The sequence below is a fragment of the Podarcis melisellensis genome (assembly GCF_964234715.1).
Source record: "Podarcis melisellensis genome assembly, chromosome: 18".
Classification (NCBI taxonomy): domain Eukaryota; kingdom Metazoa; phylum Chordata; class Lepidosauria; order Squamata; family Lacertidae; genus Podarcis; species Podarcis melisellensis.
This window is the reverse complement of record NC_138536.1, coordinates 6,102,200-6,125,922: the sequence shown is the minus strand read 5'-3', so window position 1 is coordinate 6,125,922 and position 23,723 is coordinate 6,102,200. Positions and strand designations below refer to the sequence as shown.

At 47.5% G+C, this 23,723-nt stretch overlaps 1 protein-coding gene across 3 annotated transcripts in view; it reads left to right on the top strand.

Annotated features, from left to right (window-relative positions):
• The first annotated feature begins 4,505 nt into the window (after positions 1-4,505).
• The window catches only part of ACSBG2 (acyl-CoA synthetase bubblegum family member 2), a 35,825-nt gene continuing 16,607 nt past the window's right edge, over positions 4,506-23,723 (top strand). The window contains exons 1-7 of one of the 3 annotated variants that reach the window (XM_081895507.1): positions 4,506-4,679; positions 14,848-14,918; positions 17,049-17,284; positions 20,038-20,126; positions 20,651-20,771; positions 21,950-22,030; positions 22,947-23,096. In XM_081895507.1, the coding sequence (XP_081751633.1) occupies positions 4,531-4,679; positions 14,848-14,918; positions 17,049-17,284; positions 20,038-20,126; positions 20,651-20,771; positions 21,950-22,030; positions 22,947-23,096 (897 nt within the window). In that variant the 5' untranslated portion in view covers positions 4,506-4,530. Of the gene's footprint in view, positions 4,680-12,243; positions 12,379-14,847; positions 14,919-17,048; positions 17,285-20,037; positions 20,127-20,650; positions 20,772-21,949; positions 22,031-22,946; positions 23,097-23,723 lie in introns of those variants that run through there. The other 2 variants (XM_081895508.1, XM_081895509.1) reach the window with 2 other exon arrangements.

Here is a 23,723-nt window from a genome sequence, read left to right as displayed (position 1 = left end):
GCGGCTTAGTCATGCTGGCCACACGACCCGGAAGCTGTATGCCGGCTCCCTCGGCCAGTAAAGCGAGATGAGCACCGCAAACCCAGAGTCGGGCACAACTGGACCTAATAGTCAGGGATCCCTTTACCTTTACCTTAAAATGTGGGAATGCACCTGCTTCAAGTGGTACCTCAGGTTAAGTACTTAATTCGTTCCGGAGGTCCGTTCTTAACCTGAAACTGTTCTTGACCTGAAGCACCACTTTAGCTAATGGGGCCTCGCACGGCCGCCACGCGATTTCTGTTCTCATCCTGAAGCAAAGTTCTTCACCCGAGGTACTATTTCTGGGTTAGCGGAGTCTGAAACCTGAAGCATTTGCAACCCAAGGTAACACTGTATATGTGTTTTGGAAGGTGCTGTTTTGCATGCATGCACCAAAACCAACAACTAAAGTGCAAAAATGAGTCAGATCTGCTGACTGTGGCTCAGGCGGGGCGTCACGGCTCCTGAGCTCACGGCTGCTAGTAGGTGAATGCGCTGTAGTAACCCCAGCTTGCCGCTGCGTCTGGAGACCCGAGTTCACATGACGGGAGCTGGGATGATGCTATGCAGCCCTCCCATTGGCTGAAACGGCTTGGATGATTTTGGCAGCCGTAGGGCGGCTGGAAGTGAGGAGGTAGCAGATTCAGCAAAGTCTGTGTTGAGCAACGCGGTTCTCTCTTCTCTTCTCTCTCTCTCTCTCTCTCTCTCTCTCTCTCTCTCTCTCTCGTAGTGAGAAGGAAGGAAGGAGAGAGAAACTCTATATTCTGCAATTCATGTGGGAAAGAGCTTTGCAATTCCAGCTGGAATCTTCTCCATGGAAGATTGAGAAGCTAATAAATTGCGAACAAGCGGCCAGCTCTTTGTTTCCTCCTTTTTTATAATATTTTAAAATTACATTTTCAACAAAAGTAATAAAAATAAACAACAAAGGATACAAAAAAAACCCAATATCAAATCCATAAAATGGGATTCTCCGAATCCCATGACTTCCCTCCCTTAAATTTTCTGTTCAGTTGCATATCGTTTCTGCTCCAAATTATTTTTAACTTCAAATTTCCTGGGCCGTCTCTAAAATTACAAGTGCTCTTAAAATCCTGCCAATGTAATTAACCTGTTTGCTATACTTTTGCAAATATATAATACAGTGGTACCTCGGGTTAAGAACTTAATTCGTTCTTAGGTCCGTTCTTAACCTGAAACTGTTCTTAACCTGAGGTACCACTTTAGCTAATGGGGCCTCCCGCTGGCACCACACAATTTCTGTTCTCATCCTGAAGCAGAGTTCTTAACCCGAGGTACTATTTCTGGGTTAGCGGAGTCTGTAACCTGAAGCGTATGCAACCTGAAGCGGCTGTAACCCAAGGTACCACTATAAACATTTTCCTTTAAAAAAAAATTGTCATCTAGATTTCTGAGCTTTCCACAGTTAGTTTCTGCCATTTCAGTTTACAGTGGTACCTCAGGTTACATACGCTTCAGGTTACATACTCCACCATCCCAGAAATAGTGCTTCAGGTTAAGAACTTTGCTTCAGGTTGAGAACAGAAATCGTGCTCCATCGGTGCGGCAGCAGGAGGAGGCCCCATTAGCGAAAGTGATGCTTCAGGTTAGGAACAGTTTCAGGTTAAGAGCGGACCTCCGGAACGAATTAAGTACTTAACCCGAGGTACCACTGTAGTCCATTAACTGGCCAGCTCTTTATCCACATCAGGGAAACACAGGCCAAGTTGCAGCGTGTTGCAGCACAGAGTGATCCTCGCTCAGGGTGCCCTGTCCCAGGTTACTCCATTCCAGTTCCCTGAAATAGACCAGTGGCATTTTGTGGCCACAAAGCACTAGCGGTACCTTTATTTGGCTGTTTTGGGGGATTTCCCGAAACGTAGTGTTTCTGTTTCTTCTAAAGTTATTTTTTTGTACTTCCGCAAGCCTCGGGGGTTTCCCAAAGTCTGCTGATGTGAAAGGGAGCATTGCTAATCCGAACCCTTCTGTTAGTGGTCGATGCAGCCCTGTGACTCAGAAGCAGGGGAAATGAATGGTAGACTGGAGGGAAATGGGGTAATGGCAGGGCCGTATTTAGGTTTGAAGAGGCCCTAAGCTACTGAAGGTGATGGGGCCCTTTATATGTCCAGCTGTCCTTTGTCAGCAACAAATTGTCGCTGGTTTTTTTCTGTTCATTATACGCTATATGGTAATTCAAGGACCTGCGGTAATAGGTATCTAAAGCCATTTGCACATAACAGAATGTGTATTTTATGAAAGGAGTTGTTGAACTGAAATACAATGAAGTATTAAAGGACCTAATGTCCTTTTTCCATTTCAGCAGGCCAGAGTTTGACTCAGCCATGGGTGCGATCTTTGCTTTCCAAAGCTACGGTTCACTGTGACCGGGGGGCAAATCTCTTGCGCTGGCTTTGTGTGGGTTGCAAAATCTTACAGTCTTACCTTTCCCGCCCCGACCTGGCCACAGTGATCCATGCGACGGTCACCTCCAGGCTTGACTACTGTAATTCGCTCTACGCGGGGCTGCCCTTGAAGCTGTCCCAGAAACTCCAGCGGGTGCAGAATGCTGCAGCGAGGCTCCTCACAGGTTCTCTGCCATGGGAGCATATTCACCCAGTGCTTTACCAGCTGCACTGGCTCCTGGTGGAGTACAGGGTCAGATTTAAGGTGCTGGTTTTGACCTTTAAAGCCCTTCACGGCCTAGGACCCTCGTACCTACGGGACCGCCTCTCCTGGTATGCCCCACGGAGAGCCTCAAGGTCCATAAATAGCAACACCCTAGTGGTCCCAGGCCCTAAGGAAGTTAGATTAGCTTCAACCAGAGGCAGAGCCTTTTCAACACTGGCCCCAGCCTGGTGGAACGCTCTGCCTCATGAGACCAGGGCCCTGCAGGATCTGATTTCTTTCCGCAGGACCTGTAAGACAGAGTTGTTCCATCTGGCCTTTGGCTTGGAGCCAATTTGATTCCCTCCCCCTCTTTCTTTTTTCTTTTTCCTTTCTCCTCCTGCAATGAGGCTACATTTCAATATTTTAATGTTGTATTTTAATTTTGTTTTAAGTTGTAATCATTCAACTTGTTTTTATTATTGCTTGTTAGTCGCCCTGGCTGGGGAGGGCGGGGTATAAATAAAAATATATTATTATTATTAAAACGGAACCATGTTGTGACTTGGGTCCCTGCACTTCGGTGCGTTTTGGGTCCTGACAGGTGTAGGTCTTCTCCCCCTCACAAACCACTTCTTGCCAAAACTCTGGAAGCGCTCCTTAATTTTTAACCAGGTAATCGGACAAGTGACCAAATAAGACTGTTGAAACTGCACGCCTTCCTGCGACTGCTGTGTAAACTCTGATGTCCCTTCTTGAATACAGTGGTACCTCGGGTTAAGTACTTAATTCGTTCTGGAGGCCCTTTCTTAAGCTGAAACTGTTCTTAACCTGAAGCACCACTTTCGCTAATGGGGCCTCCTGCTGCTGCTGCCGCGCCGCCGGAGCCCGATTTCTGTTCTCGTTCTGAAGCAAAGTTCTTAACCTGAAGCAAAGTTCTTAACCTGAACCTTATACACACACACACACATATAGATATATATGAAATTAATAATAATACAGTGGTACCTCAGGTTAAGTACTTAGTTTGAGGTCCGTCCTTAACCTGAAACTGTTCTTAACCTAAGGTACCACTTTAGCTAATGGGGCCTCCTGCTACTGCCGCGCCGCCGGAGCACGATTTCTGTTCTCCCCCTGAAGCAAAGTTCTTAACCCGAAGCACTATTTCTGGGTTAGCGGAGTCTGTAACCTGAAGCGTATGTAACCCGAGGTACCACTGTATGTCCGATCTGTCTGTCTCTCTTTTTGCTCAGATATGCAAAGAGAGTTTAATTAGTATGGATTTTTGCATCATGTTCCGCACGGGAGGTTTCTCAGCCGCAACTGAATTTCCCACAAACAGGCAGAGGAGGTTCTCTGGTGTTGCAACTCCCTTTGCATAAATGGAAATTGCTTCCATTGAATGTTGAGCTGGGAGATGAAATTAGCTGGGGGGCAGGCAGTTCAGCATTCATAAAAGCTGAGGGGAGAAGAGAGGAGGGGTTGGCTCTCCCTGGTGGGGCACCATTGCAGTTCCACAAGTAAAGGTAACGGGACCCCTGACCATTAGGTCCAGTCGTGACCGACTCTGGGGTTGCGGCGCTCATCTCGCTTTATTGGCCGAGGGAGCCGGCGTACAGCTTCCGGGTCATGTGGCCAGCAGGACTAAGCCGCTTCTGGCAAACCAGAGCAGCGCACAGAAACGCTGTTTACCTTCCCGCCAGAGTGGTACCTATTTATCTACTTGCACTTTGACGTGCTTTCGAACTGCTAGGTTGGCAGGAGCAGGGACTGAGCAACAGGAGCTCACCCCGTGGCGGGGATTCGAACCGCCGACCTTCTGATTGGCAAGTCCTAGGCTCTGTGGTTTAACCCACAACACCACCCGCGTCCCTTGCAGTTCCGCAAGAGTCCTTCTTAATCTAAATGGGCGACTTTCCTTACAGGGAGGTGCTGTTCAAGATGGCAGCTCAAGTGGCGATGGCGAATGGCTCTCTTGGGGTCTCCATGCAGTCTCCTGTCCAACAGCCCTGCAGGGTGTCCATCGATGATGTCTGTGTGGCCACTTCCCCCAGGTTGGTTAACCCTTTCTCTCCCTTGCGTGTCTGTGCATGCAAGTTTTGTTTTGTTTTGTTTATTGAGTTTTATATTTCGTGTTGTTTAGTCGTTTAGTTGTGTCCGACTCTTTGTGACCCCCTGGACCAGAGCACGCCAGGCACTCCTGTTTTCCACTGCCTCCCGCAGTTTGGTCAAACTCATGCTGGTAGCTTCAAGAACACCATCCAACCATCTCGTCCTCTGTCGTCCCCTTCTCCTTGCGCCCTCCATCTTTCCCAACATCAGGGCCTTTTCTCTTCTCGTAAGGTGGCCAAAGTCTTGGAGCCTCAGCTTCAGGATCTGTCCTTCCAGTGAGCACTCAGGGCTGATTTCCTTCAGAATGGAGAGGTTGGATCTTCTTGCAGTCCATGGGACTCTCAAGAGTCTCCTCCAGCACCAGAATTCAAAAGCATCCATTCTTCGGCGATCAGCCTTCTTTATGGTCCAGCTCTCACTTCCATACATCACTACTGGGAAAACCATGGCTTTAACTATATGGACCTCAGTTGGCAAGGTGATGTCTCTGCTTTTTAAGATGCTGTCTAGGTTTGCCATCGCCTTTCTCCCAAGGAGTAGGCGTCTCTTAATTTCGCTACTCCTGTCACCATCTGCAGTGATCATGGAGCCCAAGAAAGTAAAATCTCTCACTGCCTCCATTTCTTCCCCTTCAATTTGCCAGGAGGTGATGGGACCATCATATATACCCGGAGGTATATATGTTTCCCCTCTATAAGCTTGCAGCATCTCCTCACACGCTGGTGTTTCTGCCGAATCAATCCAAAGGTCCTTTTGCTGCTGGCAGCTGCCGTCTTCGCTCAGTTCTGATGAAATCAAGTCTAAGCGTCTGCTCAGTAATTTTCCCAGACCGGTTGCATCAAACATTAGCCTTTCCAGGGGAGATTTGGTAAATCAATCAGGAAATACAAATATAATGCTCATATTAAAGGCTCATCTCCCCCTATATTTGTAGTTCTGCAGCCTGGTCTTGACTTCCATCATGGTGGATTTCCAAATTAAAAGTGCAACACAGCGCCCACATAGATTCTAGGGACCGTCCAAGGTTTTTTAACACCTCTCCAGCAGCTGATGAGATCCTGCTTCTGTCTGATATCAACAAATTGGAGAATCTTTTATCCTAAAAAACCACCACATTTTAAAAGGGCATAGGATGTAAATTGGATCAACCAAAGGCCTGGTTAAAAAGGAACAATTTGCCTGGCGCCTAAAGATGTGTAATGAAGATGTCAGGCGAACTTCCCCGGGAGAGCATTCCACAGACGGGGAGCCACTGTAGAAAAGGCCCTGTTCTCGTGTTCGTATCCTCCGGACCTCTCAGGGAGGAGGCACATGAAGGAGGGCCTCAGAAGGTGATCTCAGGGTCCGGGTAGGTTCATACAGAAAGAGGCAGTCCTTGAGGTACTGTGATCCATTTAAGAACCAGCACTTTGAATTGGGCCCGGAAACAAATTTGTAGCCAGTGCAGTGCAGTGTAGCCAGTCGGACCAGGATCGGTGCAATATGCTGAAACCGCCTTGCCGTCTGGTGAGCAACCCGGCCGCTGAATTCTGCACCGGCTGAAGTTTCCGAACCATCTTCCGAGGCAGCCCTGCGTGTAACGCATTGCAGTAATCTAACCTTGAGGTTACCAGAGTTTGGCTGCCCTTGAAGGTGATCTAGAGAGGCTTTAGCTATAAACGTTCTGTGACAATTCAGCATGCTCGGTTCTCGTTGGGAGGTTTTTGAGATGTCTTCTCCCTTGGCTTACGTAGCTCAGGTTTGTGTGGTTTTTGGCGCACACACCCTCCACGATCACAGTGGAACGGTCTCCCTCGGGAGGCTGTGGACTTTCCATCCCTGGAGATTTTTAAGCAGAGGTTAGATGGACATCTGTCATGGATGCTTTAGCTGAGGAGTTCCTGCACTGCAGGGCATTGGACTAAATGACCCTCCAAGTCTGTGATTCTATAATCACATTTCTTCTAAGCGAGTGTCCGTAGCCATGGCGCAATCAGGACAAACTCCCGGTACTCGGATTATTGAAGTTGGGTTTCCAAACGAGCAATCTGAAATATTCTTCTACGTTTGCTGAGTAGGGGTTGCGGTTAGGCTCTATGCCTGAGTGCCTTTTAATTCCCGGAAACAACAATGATCCAATCGCTGGAGCGATCAGACAAGTTAATTGGGAATGGCCTAAGTATGGGTCGTTAGGCCTAAGGAACTGGCTCTGTGCCAGAAAAGAATTGGGAGCCCCCGGCTGGCAGGTGCTTTGGAAAAACAAAAGCCAGAGTTGAAGCAGAAAAACGAGCCATGCCTGATTTTGGTGGGAATCCCAGGCTGTGGCTATGGCAGAAGCAATACCTTCTTGGGGTGCTAATGCCATGAGCCCCTCTAACTTAGGCTCAGGTTGTATATATGTGTCAAGGAACCATATATACTAAAGATAAGACACTCTCCACTGTGCCTCAATCCCAAAAGGAGACATGGACCCTGGAACCAGTGTTAGCTCCATCTGGTACACAGGCTGAGACCCTCCCTGCCTGCAGATTGTCTTGCCAGAGTGGTGCATGCTCTGGTTATCTCCCACTTGGACTACTGCAATGCGCACTACGTGGGGCTGCCTTTGAAGGTAACCCAGAAACTGCAACTAATCCAGAATGTGGCAGCTAGACTGGGAGCAGCCGCCGAGACCACATATCACTGGTCCTGAAAGACCTACATTGCCTCTAGGACGTTTCCAAGCACAATTCAAAGTGCTGGTGCTGATCTTGAAAGCCCTGAATGGCCCAGTATACCTGAAGGAGCGTCTCCACCCCCATCGTCCGTCCCGGACATGAAGGTCCAGTTCCGAGGGCCTTCTGGCGGTTCCCTCCCTGCGAGAAGTGAGGTTACAGGGAACCAGGCAGAGGGCCTTCTCGGTGGTGGCGCCCTCCCATCAGATGTCAAGGAAATAAACAACTATCTGACTTTTAGAAGACATCTGAAGGCAACCCTGCTTAGGGAAGCTTTTAATGTTTGATGTTGTATTGTATTTTTAATATTTTGTTGGGAGCTGCCCAGAGTGGCTGGGGAAACCCAGCCAGACGGGTGGGGTATGAATTATAAAATATTATTACTATTAGAAACTCATCTATCTATCTATCTATCATCTATCTATCTATCTCTATTTATAAAAGCTAGACACCAAATGTCTCCTTAAACCAAGGTTAAAGGTAAAGGGACCCCTGACCATTAGGTCCAGTCGCGGACGACACTGGGGTTGCAGTGCTCATCTCACTTTACTGGCCGAGGGAGCCGGCGTACAGCTTCCGGGTCATGTGGCCAGCAGGACTAAGCCGCTTCTGGCGAACCAGAGCAGCGCACGGAAACGCCGTTTACCTACCCGGAGGAGTGGTACCTATTTATCTACTTGCACTTTGAGGTGCTTTCGAACTGCTAGGTTGGCAGGAGCAGGGATCGAGCAACAGGAGCTCACCCCATTGCGGGGATTCGAACCGCCAACCTTCTGATCGGCAAGTCCTAGGCTCTGTGGTTTAACCCACAGCGCCACCCATGTCCCTTCCAAACCAAGGTTACAGTTGCCAAAAAGGAATGCCTAGTTGCCATTTCTGGGCAAGACAGCTCTAAAGTCTTATTTTTTCAAAGGATGGACTCAGTTAAACGTCTGGCTCATTCAGAGGACAACCTTGAGCTCGGTTAAGAGCTTTGAGAACTTAAAGAAGAAAAGTCCCTTGATCCTGTTCCGACCTCTTTTTCTTAATGGGGACACGGTCCATTCATCTTTTTAGGAGGAGATAATTCTTTCAATCCCAAGCAGCCAGACTTAACCGCGTTCTTGTGCCGCTAGGGTTCAATCAACGTTTTCCAGGAAGCTTGTGTGCTCTTGGTGTCTACGCCATCTTGGAAAAAGTTAGCCAGCCTTTCTTCTCTTCAACGCACCATAAACCAGCTCAATTTCTCAATGTTCCCTTCTCTTGAGATCTGAGGGGCTGATGAAGGCAACAAAGGAATCTCGTCCTACTTGAAAACCTTCAGCAACATTTTTGTGGCTTTGAGCTATTTGTGGGACCGGGTCGATTTGTCAGATGATGGTGGAGAGGCACAGAATGAGTGGGTGGAAATAATGGTTTTACTTCAGAACACAGGAAGGCTGCTTTGTGGAACGTCAAGCCAATTGGTTCTTCTTGCTCATTTCCCCAAACTTGGCTTTTTACATGTATAATTTTTGAATTTATAATTTTCAGGTTTACACGTTTCACTAATTCTACACTTATTTTGACATTTCAAAATTGAATTCCTTCCCCCCTCTTTCTGCGGTTCCTTAAATTTATTTTCAATATCTTCTGCATATCCAGATTAACTTAATTTGCTCATTTATTCATCTTCTTTAAATATACAATGGTACCTCAGGTTAAGTACTTAATTTGTTCCAGAGGTCTGTACTTAACCTGAAACTGTTCTTAACCTGAAGACCACTTTAGCTCATGGGGCCTCCCGCTGCTGCCGCGCCGCCGGAGCACGATTTCTGTTCTCATCCTGAAGCAAAGTTCTTAACCCGAGGTACTATTTCTGGGTTAGTGGAGTCTGTAACCTGAAGCATATGTAACCCGAGGTACCACTGTATACTCTTACAAAACTGCAGGTTATTGCAGTGATCCTGCCAATGTTCTCATCTGTTTACGATTTATCTGTAAATATTCAAAAAATAATTTCCATTATTTTATAAAAAGTTTATATTGATTTCTTCTTCTTCCGGTAAGTTTTACCATTTCTGCATATTCCGTAAGTTTTTGTATACGTTCTTCCTGGGACTACTGCCACATTCTGGATTGGTTGTAGTTTCTGGGTCTCCTTCAAAGGTAGCCCCACGTAGAGCGAATTGCAGTAGTCCAAGCAGGAGATACTGTATTTTTCGCCCCATAGGACGCACCTGCCCATAGGACGCACCACGTTTTTCGGCGGGGAAATAAAGAAAAAAAAATTTATTTCCCCCCCAGGTGCTTGCAGGGCAGGCAGCGGGGAGAAACGCTCTTCTCCCCGCCGCCCGCCTGCAGATCAGGTCCGGGGACAGCGGGAGGACGTGCTGCGTCTCCCAGCTGTCCCTGGAGCTTGCGGGGCAGGCAGTGGGGAGAAGCGCTCTTCTCCCCGCCGCCCTCCTGCAGATCAGGTCCGGGGACAGCGGGAGGACGCGCTGCGTCTCCCCGCTGTCCCCGGAGCTTGCAGGGCCGGCGCTGTGGCTCTCCTGTAAGCCTCCAAACCACATCGGGAGACAGCGGGATGGCGGCATTCCGCCTCCCCGCTGTCCCCCGACCTTGTGGGGCCGGCGCTGTGGCTCTCCTGAAGCCTGGAGAGCGAGAGGGGTTGGTCTCATCCTGCGTACCAGATGGAGCTGGTAGAAAGCTGCCCTGGATGCAGAATTGGCCCGTGCCTCCATGGACAGCTGTGAGTCCAAAATGACTCCTAGGCTGCACACCTGGTCCTCCAGGGGCACAGTTACCCCATTCAGCACCAGGGAGTCCCCCACACCTGCCCACTCCAACCCCCAAAAACAGTACAGTCATACCTCAGGTTACAGATGCTTCAGGTTGCGTTTTTTCGGGTTACGGACCGCCAAAACCCGGAAGTACTGGAACAGGTTACTTCTGGGTTTTGGCTTTGGCAGAAGACTAAATTGTGCTTTGCGCATAAGAACCGAATCGCAACCCGTGCGTGCGCAGATGCACCGCTGCAGGTTGAGAGCATGCATCATGTTCGCAACCCAAGCATACACTATAGTTCCGTCTTGACCAGGGGTAGGCAACCTAAGGCCCGGGGGCCAGATCCGGCCCAATCGCCTTCTGAATCCGGCCGGCGGGCGGTCTGGGAATCAGTGTGTTTTTACAAGAGTAGAATTTTATTTAAAATGCATCTCTGGGTTATTTGTGGGGCATAGGAATTCGTTCATTTTCCCCACCCCCCAAAAAAATGTAGTCCGGCCCACCACATGGTCTAAGGGACGGTGGACCAGCCCACGGCTGAAAAAGGTTGCTGACCCCTGACCTAAGCAATCGCCACTCTGGGCGGCTTCCATAAAAACCAAAAATACAGTAAAATATCGCACGTTAAAAACTTCCCTGAACAGGGCTGCCTTAAGATGTCTTCTGAATGTCAGGTAGTTGTTTATCGCTTTGACATCTGCTGGAAGGGCATTCCACAGGGCGGGCGCCATCACCGAGAAGGCCCTCTGCCTGGTTCCCTATAACCTCGCTTCTCGCAATGAGGGAACCACCAGAAGGCCCTCGGTGCTGGACCTCAATGTCCAGGCAGAATGATGGGGGTGGAGATGCTCCTTCAGGTATACTGGACCGAGGCCGTTTAGGGCTTTAAAGGTCAGCACCAACACTTTGAATTGTGCTCGGAAACATACTGGGAGCCAATGTAGGTTTTCAAGACCGGTGTTATATGGTCTCGGCGGCCGCTCCCAGTCACCAGTCTAGCTGCCGCATTCTGGATTAGTTGTAGTTTCCGAGTCACCTTCAAAGGTAGCCCCACGTAGAGTGCATTGCAGTAGTCCAAGTGGGAGATAACCAGAGCATGCCCCACTCTGGTGAGACAGTCCGCAGGCAGATAGGGTCTCAGCCTACGTACCAGATGGAGCTGGTAAACAGCTGCCCTGGATACAGATTTGACCTGTACCTCCATGGACAGCTGTGAGTCCAACATGACTCCCAGGCTGCGCACCTGGTCCTTCAGGGGCACAGTTACCCCATTCAGGACCAGGGAATCCTCCACACCAGCCCGCCTCCTATCCCCCAGAAACAGTACTTCTGTCTTGACAGAATTCAACCTCAATCTGTTAGCCGCCATCCATCCTCCAACACCCTCCAGACACTCACACAGCGTGGGTCTTGAACCCTCGCCCCTGACAGCGAGTGGCTCTGTTAAGTTGTGGGTGAACATATCAGACGACACAGCGATTCTTCAAACAGCTCTTGTTTATTCACAGGCCAGGACAGAACTGAACTGAAGGGTTCAGTCAGCCTGCTTATATAGAGCTCCAGTACAACGTAACTGTAACCATTTTCTAAAACTGTCCAATCACTGAACATCACTTTCGATCCCTTATTTGCATAACTATCTACAGTATCCCCCTGCTGGCCCAGGGTGAGAACTTCAGTACATAACAGGCTTGCGCTTTACCGACGTGAGCTATGTCAGGACACGACTACCTTACATTTGCTGGTACCCTCTCTCCGGCGATGAATGCTCCCGTTTCGCCGATCGGTCCCTGCTCTCGAATGCGTTGCCTTGCGGCTTCGGACCACGCCGCTAGGTTGGTTTTGCCGCAGGACCCACAAAGTCTGGAACCCTGGGACGCGCATGAGGCTGTAGTTGTGGCGGCGACATCACAAGCGCGGCGTTCTAGAAGGAGGGGGGTCTCCCCTTTGGCCTGCAGTGGCAGGAAGACCTCTGCTGGAGAAACACCCTGGGGGGGAGCGGGCAAGGGGGAGGGGGCAAGTTTTCCAACAGCCGGTGCCAGGACAGAACGGAGGGAGGAAATACCCCCGCGGCACTTGTTCCCTCCCCGCAGCCTGAAAGAGAAAAAAATAATAATGCCACATTGACATGGGAAGAAGGCGCTGGAAGGCAGAACATCACCCAGATTCCGGTTTGGAGAGTCAGGAGCAGCGAGAAGGCAGGGTGCGTCTGTGGCTAAGCACCGGGGTGCGCAGTCTCTCGATCTCTCCCCCCACCCCCGGTTTCTTTTGCTTGCACAGTTTGAGACATCATTGTCTGTGCAACATTTCTTTTGCAACACGTGCGCCTCAGGTCATGCAAAAGGGGTGGCTTTGCAAAACCTGAGCTGCGTGGCGGCCAGTCGCTGTAGCATTGCAATGTATGCAAATGATGTTTTATTGTGTGTTTCATATCCTGCTAGGGGATGCAGGTGGCGCTGTGGGTTAAACCACTGAGCTTAGGGCTTGCCGATCAGAAGGTCGGCGGTTCAAATCCCCGCGACGGGGTGAGCTCCCGTTGCTCGGTCCCTGCTCCTGCCAACCTAGCAGTTCGAAAGCACGTCAAAGTGCAAGTAGATAAATAGGTATCGTGCCGGCGGGAAGGTAAATGTCGTTTCCGTGCGCTGCTCTGGTTCACCAGAAGCAGCTTACTCATACTGGCCACATGACCCGGAAGCTGTACGCCGCCTCCCTCGGCCAGTAAAGCGAGATGAGCGCCACAACCCCAGAGTCGGTCACGACTGGACCTGATGGTCAGGGGTCCCTTTACCTTTACTAATATCCTGTTGGAAGCCGCCCAGAGTGGCTGGGGAGGCCTAGCCAGATAAAATAATTATTATTTTATTTTATTTTAATTATTTATTTAATCTACATATTTATTTATTTAATTTACCCGGAGGAGCGTCTCCACCCCCATCATCCAGCCCGGACACTGAGATCCAGCGCCGAGGGCCTTCTGGCGGTTCCCTCACTGCAAGAAGCCAAGTTACAGGGAACCAGGCAGAGGGCCTTCTCGGTGGTGGCACCCGCCCTGTGGAACGCCCTCCCACCAGATGTCAAAGAGAACAACTACTACAGGACTTTTAGAAGAGATCTGAAGGCAGCCCTGTTCAGGGAAGCTTTTAATGTTTAACAGACTATTGTATTTTTAATATTTTGTTGGGAGTCGCCCAGAGTGGCTGGGGAAACCCAGCCAGATGGGTGGGGTATAAACAGTGGCGTAGCGTGGGGGGTGCAGGGGGGGCCGGCCGCACCGGGCGCAACATCTGGGGGTTAGGGTTAGGGGGCGCAAATCCACGGGTTAGGGGTTGCAAATTACTTGCCTTGCCCCGGGTGCTGACAACCCACGCTACGCCACTTGGTATAAATAATAATAAATGATAATATTTTATTTAGATCCCACGCTCCCCAGCCGAAGCCGGGCTCAGAGCAGCTAACAACAGTAAAATAATACAGCGTTCTAAAATCAATCCATTATAAAATCAGTATAAATCAAATTAATGGCAACCAATACATGAATTATTTTAATGTTGAAGGCGGTGGGGGGGGGGGTGCAGCCCTCTTTGATACAGCCTGGCTTTTTTTTAAAAAAAAAAAGTATTAAAGGAAGCTTATTGGTTCCTTTGACTTAAAAAAACCACGCACACCTTTTTGAAGATTTGCCAGGCTCGTTTGTATTGCTGCTTTGCTTCTAGAAACTAGATTGGTTAGGTTGTGGGTACTGTTCCCTATCAGTGAATTAGATCAAATCTCTCTGCTTTGCTTTTTTTTTTTTTTTGCAGAAAGGCGTCCTCCGACACAGAGGACCATGCCTGAAATCTGTCTTCCGCTAAAGAGTAAATAGAGTGCCCCGGGGTTGGGGGGATAGCGTCTGGGGGATGAAAAACAACAACAACAACAACAACAACAACAACAACAACAACAACATAATAATAATAATAATAATAATAATAATAATAATAATAATAATTTATTTATACCCCGCCCATCTGGCTGGGCCTCCCAACCAAAAATACAGTAAAATATCACACGTTAAAAACTTCTCTGAACAGGGCTGCCTTAAGATGTCTTCTGAATGTCAGGTAGTTGTTTATCACTTTGACATCTGTTGGGAGGGCGTTCCACAGGGCGGGCGCCACCACCAAGAAGGCCCTCTGCCTGGTTCCTTGTAGCTTGGCCTCTCGCAATGAGGGAACCGCCAGAAGGCCCTCGGAGCTGGACCTCAGTGTCCGGGCAGAACGATGGGGGTGGAGACGCTCCTTCAGGTATACAGGACCGAGGCCGTTTAGGGCTTTAAAGGTCAACACCAACACTTTGAATTGTGCTCGGAAACATCCTGGGAGCCAATGTAGGTCTTTCAAGACCGGTGTTATATGGTCTCGGCGGCCGCTCCCAGTCCCCAATCTAGCTGACGCATTCTGGATTAGTTGTAGTTTCCGAGTCACCTTCAAAGGTAGCCCCACGTAGAGCGCGTTGCAGTAGTCCAAGCGGGAGATAACCAGAGCATGCACCACTCTGGCGAGACTGTCTGTGGGCAGGTAGGGTCTCAGCCTACGTACCTGAAGGAGCTGGTGGACAGCTGCCCTGGACACAACTTAATCTGCTTTGGGTCGCATTGCTGCAGTGACTTGTCTTTTTCTCGTCCCCTCCGCAGCGTTGAAAACCACCACCCGGAACCAGCGGAAGAAGCAGATTCGCCGGCGGCAGAGATGTTCCGGTCCAAAGGTAGGCAAAAGTTGCTGGTGGTTTTTGTTTGCACGTCGGGGAGCGTTTGAGACAGTGACGTGGGTGAAGAATTCTGAGAGAGGCACAACGAGGCCACCCCCATGACAGACTCCCTGAGTTCCTGCATCCCGGGGACATTCAAACATGCTAATAAAAATAATATTTTATTATTTATATTCATCCTAATAAAAATAATATTTTATTATTTATATCTCACCCATCCGGCTGAGTCTCCCCAGCCACTCTGGGTGGCTCCCAATCAAAAGTTAAAAACAATACAGCATTAAATATTAAAAACTTCCCTAAACAGGGCTGCCTTCAGATGTCTTTTAAAGATAGGATAGCTGCTTATTTCCTTCACATCTGAAGGGAGGGTGTTCCACACGGTGGGTGCCACCACCGAGAAGGCCCTCTGCCTGGTTCCCTGTAATCTCCCTTCTCGCAAGGAGGGAACAGCCAGAAGGCCCTCGGAGCTGGACCTCAGTGTCCAGGTAAAACGATGGGTGTGGAGACGCTCCTTCGGGTATACAGGACCGAGGCCATTTGGGGCTTTCAAGGTCAGCACCAACACTTTGAATTGTGCTCGGAAATGTACTGGGAGCCAATACAGATCTCTCAGGACCGGTGTTATGTGGTCCCGGCGGCCGCTCCCAGTCACCAGTCTGGCTTCTGCATTCTGGATTAATTGCAGTTTCAGGGTCAGAGCGCATGGCAGTAGTTTCCTGTTGGTTACGTCGCTTTGCGTAGTATATCGGGTATACCTGTCATGTTTTATTTCGGAATGTTTCATTTGATCTCTTCCTGTAGGCAAACCGCTTTGAGATTTTTTTCCCCACCTTAAAAACAAAGTGGCATAGAAATGAAATTGATAATAATAATAATAATACAGTGGTACCTTGGACGTGGGTGGCGCTGTGGGTTAAACCACAGAGCCAAGGACTTGCCAATCTGAAGGTCGGCAGTTCGAATCCCCACGATGACGGGGGGGAGCTCCCATTGCTCGGTCCCTGCTCCTGCCAACCTAGCAGTTCGAAAGCACATCAAAGTTCAAGTAGATAAATAGGTACCACTCTGGCGGGAAGGTAAACGGTGTTTCCATGTGCTGCTCTGGTTCGCCAGAAGCAGCTTAGTCATGCCGGCCACATGACCCGGAAGCTGTACACCAGCTCCCTCGGCCTGAAAGCGAGATGAGTGCCACAACCTCAGAGTCGGTCACGACTGGACCTAATGGTCAGGGGTCCCTTTACCTTTACCTTTTTACCTTGGTTCTCAAACGCCTCGGTACTCAACAACTTGAAACCCAAACACTTCAAACCCGGAAGTAAGTGTTCTGGTTTGCAAACTTTTTTCGGAAGCTGAACGTGCTCCATTTTGAGTGTTACGCTCAGGTCTGTCTGTTTTTGCTATTTTGCGTTTTTGTTTTTGCAGCTCTTTCTTTGTGACTGTGTGGAACCCAGCTCAGCTACTGATGGATTGGTTGTGTGGCTGCAGCACATTGTTTATTGCTTTCATTTTAGGGATCAGTGGTCTTGTTAAATAGCAAAATTCACGTCAAATTGCTGCTTTGGGGGTTGTTTTTAAAAGTCTGGAACGGATTAATCCGTTTTGCATTCCTTTCTATGGGAAAGCACGCCTCGGTTTTGGAACGCTTTGGTTTTGAAGCGGGCTTCCGGAACGGACTACCGTATTTTTCACTCTGCAAGACGCACCAGACCACAAGACACACCTAATTTTTGGAGGAGGAAAACAAGAAAAAAAATATTCTGAATCTCAGAAGACAGAACAACAAGAGGGATCGCTGTGCAGTGAAAGCAGCAATCCCTCTTGCTGTTCTGGCTTCTGGGATAGCTGCGCAGCCTGCATTCGCTCCATAAGACGCACACACATTTCCCCTTAATTTTTAGGAGCGAAAAAGTGAGTCTTATAGAGCAAAAAATATGGTAAGTTTGAGAATCAAGCTACCACTGTGTATAAAAATCTGCAAGTGAGAACAGTTGATGATCCGTTGGCCAGTATTCCTACGATACTTGTTTTAATGCTTGAAGGACTTATTTAGGCTGCCTATTTAAGACTTTTTTATGGCCCCTGTTCCCCCCCCCCATCTTGTTCTCTCTCCCATGGACACCCCAGCTCCGCCTTCTGTAGGACTATGGACCTCGAAGAGGGATGGGGAAGTCCTTCTGAGGATGGATGAAAGCGGAATCGGGTCCGAGACTCCCATCACCGTCCACGAGCTTCTTCTGAACTCCATCAGTCAATTCGGCGACTATCCGGCCCTATCTTCCAAGAAAGACGGCAGGTGGACCAAGCTCACCTTCAAGGAGTACTACCAGGAGTGCCGGCGAGCCGCCAAGAGCTTTCTAAAGGTTCGGGGGTTTGTGGGGACAAAGCATCTCTCTTTTTTTTAAAAGAAAATATTTTTTGGAGTTTCAAAAAAATTACAGAAATAAAGAAAAGAAAAGGAGAAAATACAAAATACAGAAAAAATAAAAACAATTAAAAACAAGTCCATCTTTCCATGTCCTATCTTTCATTTGCTTATTTCCTTGACCTCCTCACACCTCCCTTTTTGTATTCTAGTTCAATTAGTTATTTCAGCAAATCCTTTCCATCTTTGTTTTTTTTCCTTACTAATTTATCTTAATATATTGTAACTTTACATTCTGAGCTGTTGACAATCCATTTTTACTTAATCCTTTATAACATTACTGCTAAAACCACATAACTTCATTCCAGCCTCCTTCTAACATTCCTTAATTTTAAAATGTTTCTGTAAATAGTCTTTAAATTTCTTCTTCTACCGACACTTCTCCCTGGTCTCGGATTCTGCCAGTCATTTCCGCCAGTTCCATATAGTCCATCACCTTCATCTGCCATTCTTCCCGGGTGGGTAGATCTTGTGTCTTCCAATACTTTGCAATAAGTATCCTTGCTGCTGTTGTAGCATACATGAAAAAAATTCTATCCTTCTTTGGCACCAATTGGCCAACCACAAGGCATCTCTTTATTGAACCCCATTTTCTTCCCCTTACCTTCTCAGGGACCCTGCAAAGTAGGCCAGGCTAAGAGATAGATACTTGCCCCCCGGCTTGCCCAACTCTCTGAGAATTCGGGACCTAGAGCTTCCTAGTCTTGGATTTGTTGGGGGAAACCCAGCCACATTATTTTATATCTTAAATATTGGTTTTGGAGCGGGCTTCCAGAACGGACTACCGTATTTTTCACTCTGCAAGACGCACCAGACCACAAGACGCACCTAGTTTTTGGAGGAGGAAAACAAGAAAAAAAGTATTCTGAATCTCAGAAGCCAGAACAGCAAGAGGGATCTCTGCGCAGCAAAAGCAGTGATCCCTCTTGCTGTTCTGGGTTCTGGGATAGCTGCGCAGCCTGCATTCGCTCCATAAGACGCACACACATCTCCCCTTACTTTTTAGGAGGGAAAAAGTGAGTCTTATAGAGCAAAAAATACGGTATTATTATATTATACAGTGGTACCTCTGGATGCGAACGGGATCCGTTCCGGAGCCCTGTTCGCAACATGAGCAGAATGCAACCTGCGTCTGCGCATGTGCGGTTCGCGATTCGCCGCTTCTGCGCATGCGCGTGACATCATTATGAGCATGCGCATGCGCGAGCGGTGAAACCCAGAAGTAACCCTTTCTGGTACTTCCGGGTCATTGCAGGACGCAACCTGAAAAGATTTCACCTGAAGCAAACATAACAAAAGGTATGACTGCATATTATATTTATATTATATTATATTATATTATATTATATTATATTATATTATATTATATTATATTATATTATAATTGCTCTTATATCATATTTAAGCCACCACAAACCGGCGGCCCATTCTGAGGGCAGAAACTGTATATTCTCTTCTCTCTATATAATTTTTATTTGATTTTACAACTCCATTCGCACTCATAATCACAAGTAATAGAAATTGCACAATATTCTTCCATATCTGAAGACTTCCCTTCTCCCTTCCGCGGGTTCTTTGAATAACTGTTTTTAAAATACTGCGTCTATCTGATTTACAATCCCCCATTGTATCCGAAATCTGTGTAACATTGCAAGAGTTACTTAAAACCTGACAAAGAGTTCAAGTGTTTACAGTGGTCTTTCAAATATAATGCAAATTTGTCCCATTCTTTATTGAAGTTTTGATCCTCCTGGTTTCTGGTTTTCCTAGTTAGTCTTGCCATCTCTGCATGGTCCAGTAATTTCATCTGCCAGTCCACCCAAGTAGATATCTTGTCGTCTTTCCAACTCTGGCCAAGAAGCATCCTTGCAGCTGTTGTAGCGTACATAGTCTTTTCAGTTCCTTCGGTATCTCTGCACCTACAATTCGTAACAAAAGGCCTTGTTTTTTAAACAAAAGTTATCTCAAACATTATTTTTTTCAGTTCATTGCAAGGTGGATAAAAATCAATGATTTTTTTTAAAAAAGGATTTTTAAAATTTAAATTGGATTTTTAAAATAAAATGCTTTGGGAGGAAAAATCTTTCTAAAGATAGTTTTCTATTTAAGTTACATTATAGTCCAAAGGTTAAACTTTTGATGTGGTTTAAAAAACCAAAAAAACCACACCTTAGACTGAGTTTTAGCACACATGAAAAACTTAAAACAAATCCTTATTTCCTGATGAATAGCCTTTGGACTATTGTTGTTGTTGTTGTTTAGTGGTTTTTGTTATTCTCTCGTAGTTTGTCTGTTAGTTTTGCCAATTCTGCATAGTTCATCAGTTTTTCTGGCCATTGTTCCTTTGATGGTATTTCTTCCATCTTCCACTATTGTGCAATCAAGATTCTTGCCGCTGTTGTAGCATAAATAATGTCCATTTTCCTTTTGGTAGCTCTTGATTTGAGATACCTAACAAAAAGGTTTCAGGATGTTAAACAAAATTCATTTTAAACATTTTTTTCAATTCATTGTATATCATTTCCCAATATTTTTTAATGAGTTTGCATTCCCACCACTTATGACAAAATGTTCCTTCCTTTTCCTTACATCTCCAGCAACTGTTATTTTCCTTCCTAAACATCTTTGCCCAAAAAAATGGGTGCATTTTGGAAGATGCCTTCTTACCCAAGTCTCTTCTTTGTGTTGCAGTTGGGCCTGGAACGCTTTCACGGCGTTGGCATCCTGGGATTCAATTCTGCCGAATGGTTCATAGCGGACATTGGAGCGATTCTGGCTGGGTGAGTTTGACCGTTCCGAAAAAGGAAGCGTAACTCTGAACGGGAGTTAAACCACAGAGCCTAGGACTTGCCGATCGGAAGGTCGGCGGTTCGAATCCCCGCAATGACGGGGTGAGCTCCCGTTGCTCAGTCCCTGCTCCTGCCAACCTAGCAGTTCGAAAGCACATCAAAGTGCAAGTAGATAAATAGGTACCGCTCCAGCGGGAAGGTAAACGGCGTTTCCGTGCGCTGCTCTGGTTCGCCAGAAGCGGCTTAGTCCTGCTGGCCACATGACCCGGAAGCTGTACGCCGGCTCCCTCGGCCAATAAAGCGAGATGAGCCCCACAACCCCAGAGTCGGTCATGACTGGACCTAATGGTCAGGGGTCCCTTTACCTTTACCTTGTCATTTGGAGGGCTGGGAAAGAGGGCCTAGGGCTGTGGTCTGTGTCCAAGTTTGCAGCCTGGTCCCTCTGTGTTCAAACCTCATCTCAGATGTCTGTTGCACCCGGATTACAGGATCTCTCTTTTTTCCCACACACGCAGAGGTTTTGCTGTTGGCATTTACACAACCAACTCCCCGGAGGCCTGCCAGTACGTCGCAGAGAACTGCGGAGCCAATATCATCGTGGTGGAGAATGACCGGCAACTTCAGAAAATCTTGGAGGTGATGTGGGGTCGTGGGCTGTGGGCATTCGAGTGTTCGGGTATACGCTAGCTTGCGAAATTATACCGTATTTTTTGCTCTATAAGACTCACTTTTTCCCTCCTAAAAAGTCAGGGGAAATGTGTGTGCGTCCTATGGAGCGAATGCAGGCTGCGCAGCTATCCCAGAAGCCAGAACAGCAAGAGGGATTGTTGCTTTCACTGTGCAGCGATCCCTCTTGCTGTTCTGGCTTCTGAGATTCAGAATATTTTTTTTCTTGTTTTCCTCCTCCAAAAACTAGGTGCGTCTTGTGGTCTGGTGCGTCTTATAGAGCGAAAAAGACAGTACTTTTAGGGCCGTAAAGGGGGCGCAAAACCCAGATTCGGTAACCCAGGTTGAAATTGGACTCCTAGAACCCTGCCATGTCAGAGGGAAACTGCAATCACAACATTAAGTTGCACTTAAAGTGGTACCTCGGTTCTCAAACTTAACCTGTTCCGGAAGTCCGTTCCAAAACCAAGGCGCGCTTTCCCATAGAAAGCAATGCAAAACTGTTTGATCCGTTCCAGACTTTTGAAAACAACCCCTAAAATTGCAATTTAACATGAATTTAACATGAGACCATTGATCCATAAAATGAAAGCAATAATCAATGTACTGTATTGTAAAATAAATAAGGCAGTATTGTAGATGATAAAAAATAAATATTATTTTTTTCTTACCTGCGCTGGTGATAGTCATGGTTTCGATGGGGGGCTTTTATCCATTTCTGCAAACACAATCATTAGCTGAACTGGGTTCCACACGGTCACAAAAACAAATGAACCGACAAAGCCTCAGAAACAAAAACGCAAAATATCAAAAACAAAACCGCCCAACTTAATCCGTTCCGGAAGTCCGTTTGACTTCCAAAATGTTCAAAAACCAAGGTTTTGATTGCTGCAGGCACCCCAGAAACAATAGCCCACAGCTGCATCGGATGTTCGGCTTCCGAAAAATGTTTGAAAACCGGAACACTTACTTCCGGGTTTTCGGCGTTTGAGAACCAAGGCGTTTGAGAACCAAGGTACCACTGTAGTGTATTAAGCCATCAGAGCACAGGGATTTCCTCGTGGAAATGACTGCAAAGCTGCGGGAGTTAGGGGGCTGGATGACCTCTGAGGTCCCCCCACTCAGTTCTGTGGTCTTTCTTGCTCCAGGTTAAGAGCCAGTTGCCTCTTGTGAAGGCAATCATCCAGTATGGCGAAGAGCTCAAGGAGAAAAGGCCAAATCTGTACACGGTGAGTATCTCCTCTTTTCCTTCCGTTCCTCCTTCTCTAAACCTTCCCTGAGTGCTTCATTGAGTTTGAGTTGGAACGGACCCCGAATGCAGGGATCACAAAAAAGCCAATTTTTGTCAGGTCGTGAATTTAAGCTGCGCTTTAACCTTTCACGGTTGGAATTTGGAAGGAAAAAAAGTGAGGCTTATATTCAGGCCAATACGGTATACTGCCAGGTCAAAAATTAAGAAACCAAGATCATGATATGGACTTGAAACTGGTTTGGGATGATATATCGATATATCACCCAGCCCTCATGGGATCCTGAGCTGTGTAAGACTTTATAGGTCAACACCAGCACTTCAGACTAGACCCAGAAACTCGCCGGCAGCCAGTACAGTTGGGCTGGAATTGGTGTTACATTCTCAAATCACCTTGTTTAAATCTTGTTTAAATAAATAGAATAAATAGAAATCTAGACCCTTCTTAATCAAGTTCTTCCCTTCTGTGGTTCTGTCATTTGGTAAAGGAAAGGGGATGGGTAGTGCTGTGGTCTAAACCACTGAGCCTCTTGGGCTTGCCGATCGGAAGGTCGGTGGTTCGAATCCCTGCGACGGGGTGAGCTCCCGTTGCTCTGTCCCAGCTCCTGCCAACCTAGCAGGTCAAAAGCACACCGGCACAAGCAGATAAATAGGTACCACTGCAGTGGGAAGGTAAACAGCATTTCTGTGCGCTCTGGTTTCCGTCACGGTGTCCCGTTGCGCCAGAAGCGGTTTGGTCCTGCTGGCCACATGACCCGAAAAGCTCTGTGCGGACAATTGCCAGCTCCCTCGGCCTGAAAGTGAGATGAGTGTCGCAACCCCATAGTCGCCTTGGACTGGACTGAACCATCCAGGAGTCCTTTACCTTTACCCTTGTGTCTCTTTCGTTCATGCAGTGGAGTGAGTTCATGGCGCTTGGGGCCAGCGTCTCGGATGACCAGCTTGACAAAATCATCGCGTCCCAGAAGCCCAACCAATGTTGCACCCTGATCTATACCTCGGGGACGACGGGTCAGCCCAAGGGAGTCATGTTGAGCCACGACAACGTGAGTGAGATTCGCCGCTTTGGGAAACTTTCAGGAGGGTCGCAGCCCTGGGGATGAAATCTTATCTCTCTCAAACTGGTCTCCCGTATCAGATACCGGCCACTTGAGTTGTGCAAGAAATCGCCATGGGTGAAAAAGGAGGAATGCAGTTTTAATTAAGCCCATTTTGAAACAGGGGGCATGTGGGTGCCTCTGGTGGGGAAGGGGGCTAATAATAATAATAATAATAATAATAATAATAATAATAATAATAATATTAATAATAATAATAATAATAATAATAATAATAATAATAGTAGTTTATTTGTACCTCACCCATCTGGCTGGGTTTCCCCAGCCACTCTGGGTGGCTTCCAACAAAGATTTAAAATACATTAAAATGTCACACATTTAAAAGTTCCCTAAACAGGGCTGCCTTCAGATGTCTTCTAAATGTCAGGTAGTTGTTTATCTCTTTGACATCTGATGGGAGGGCGTTCCACAGGGAGGGCGCTACCACCGAGAAGGCCCTCTGCCTGGTTCCCTGTAGCTTTGCTTCTCGCAGTGAGGGAACCGCCAGAAGGCCCTCAGAGCTGGACCTCAGTTTCTGGACTGGACGATGGGGGTGGAGACGCTCCTTCAGGGATA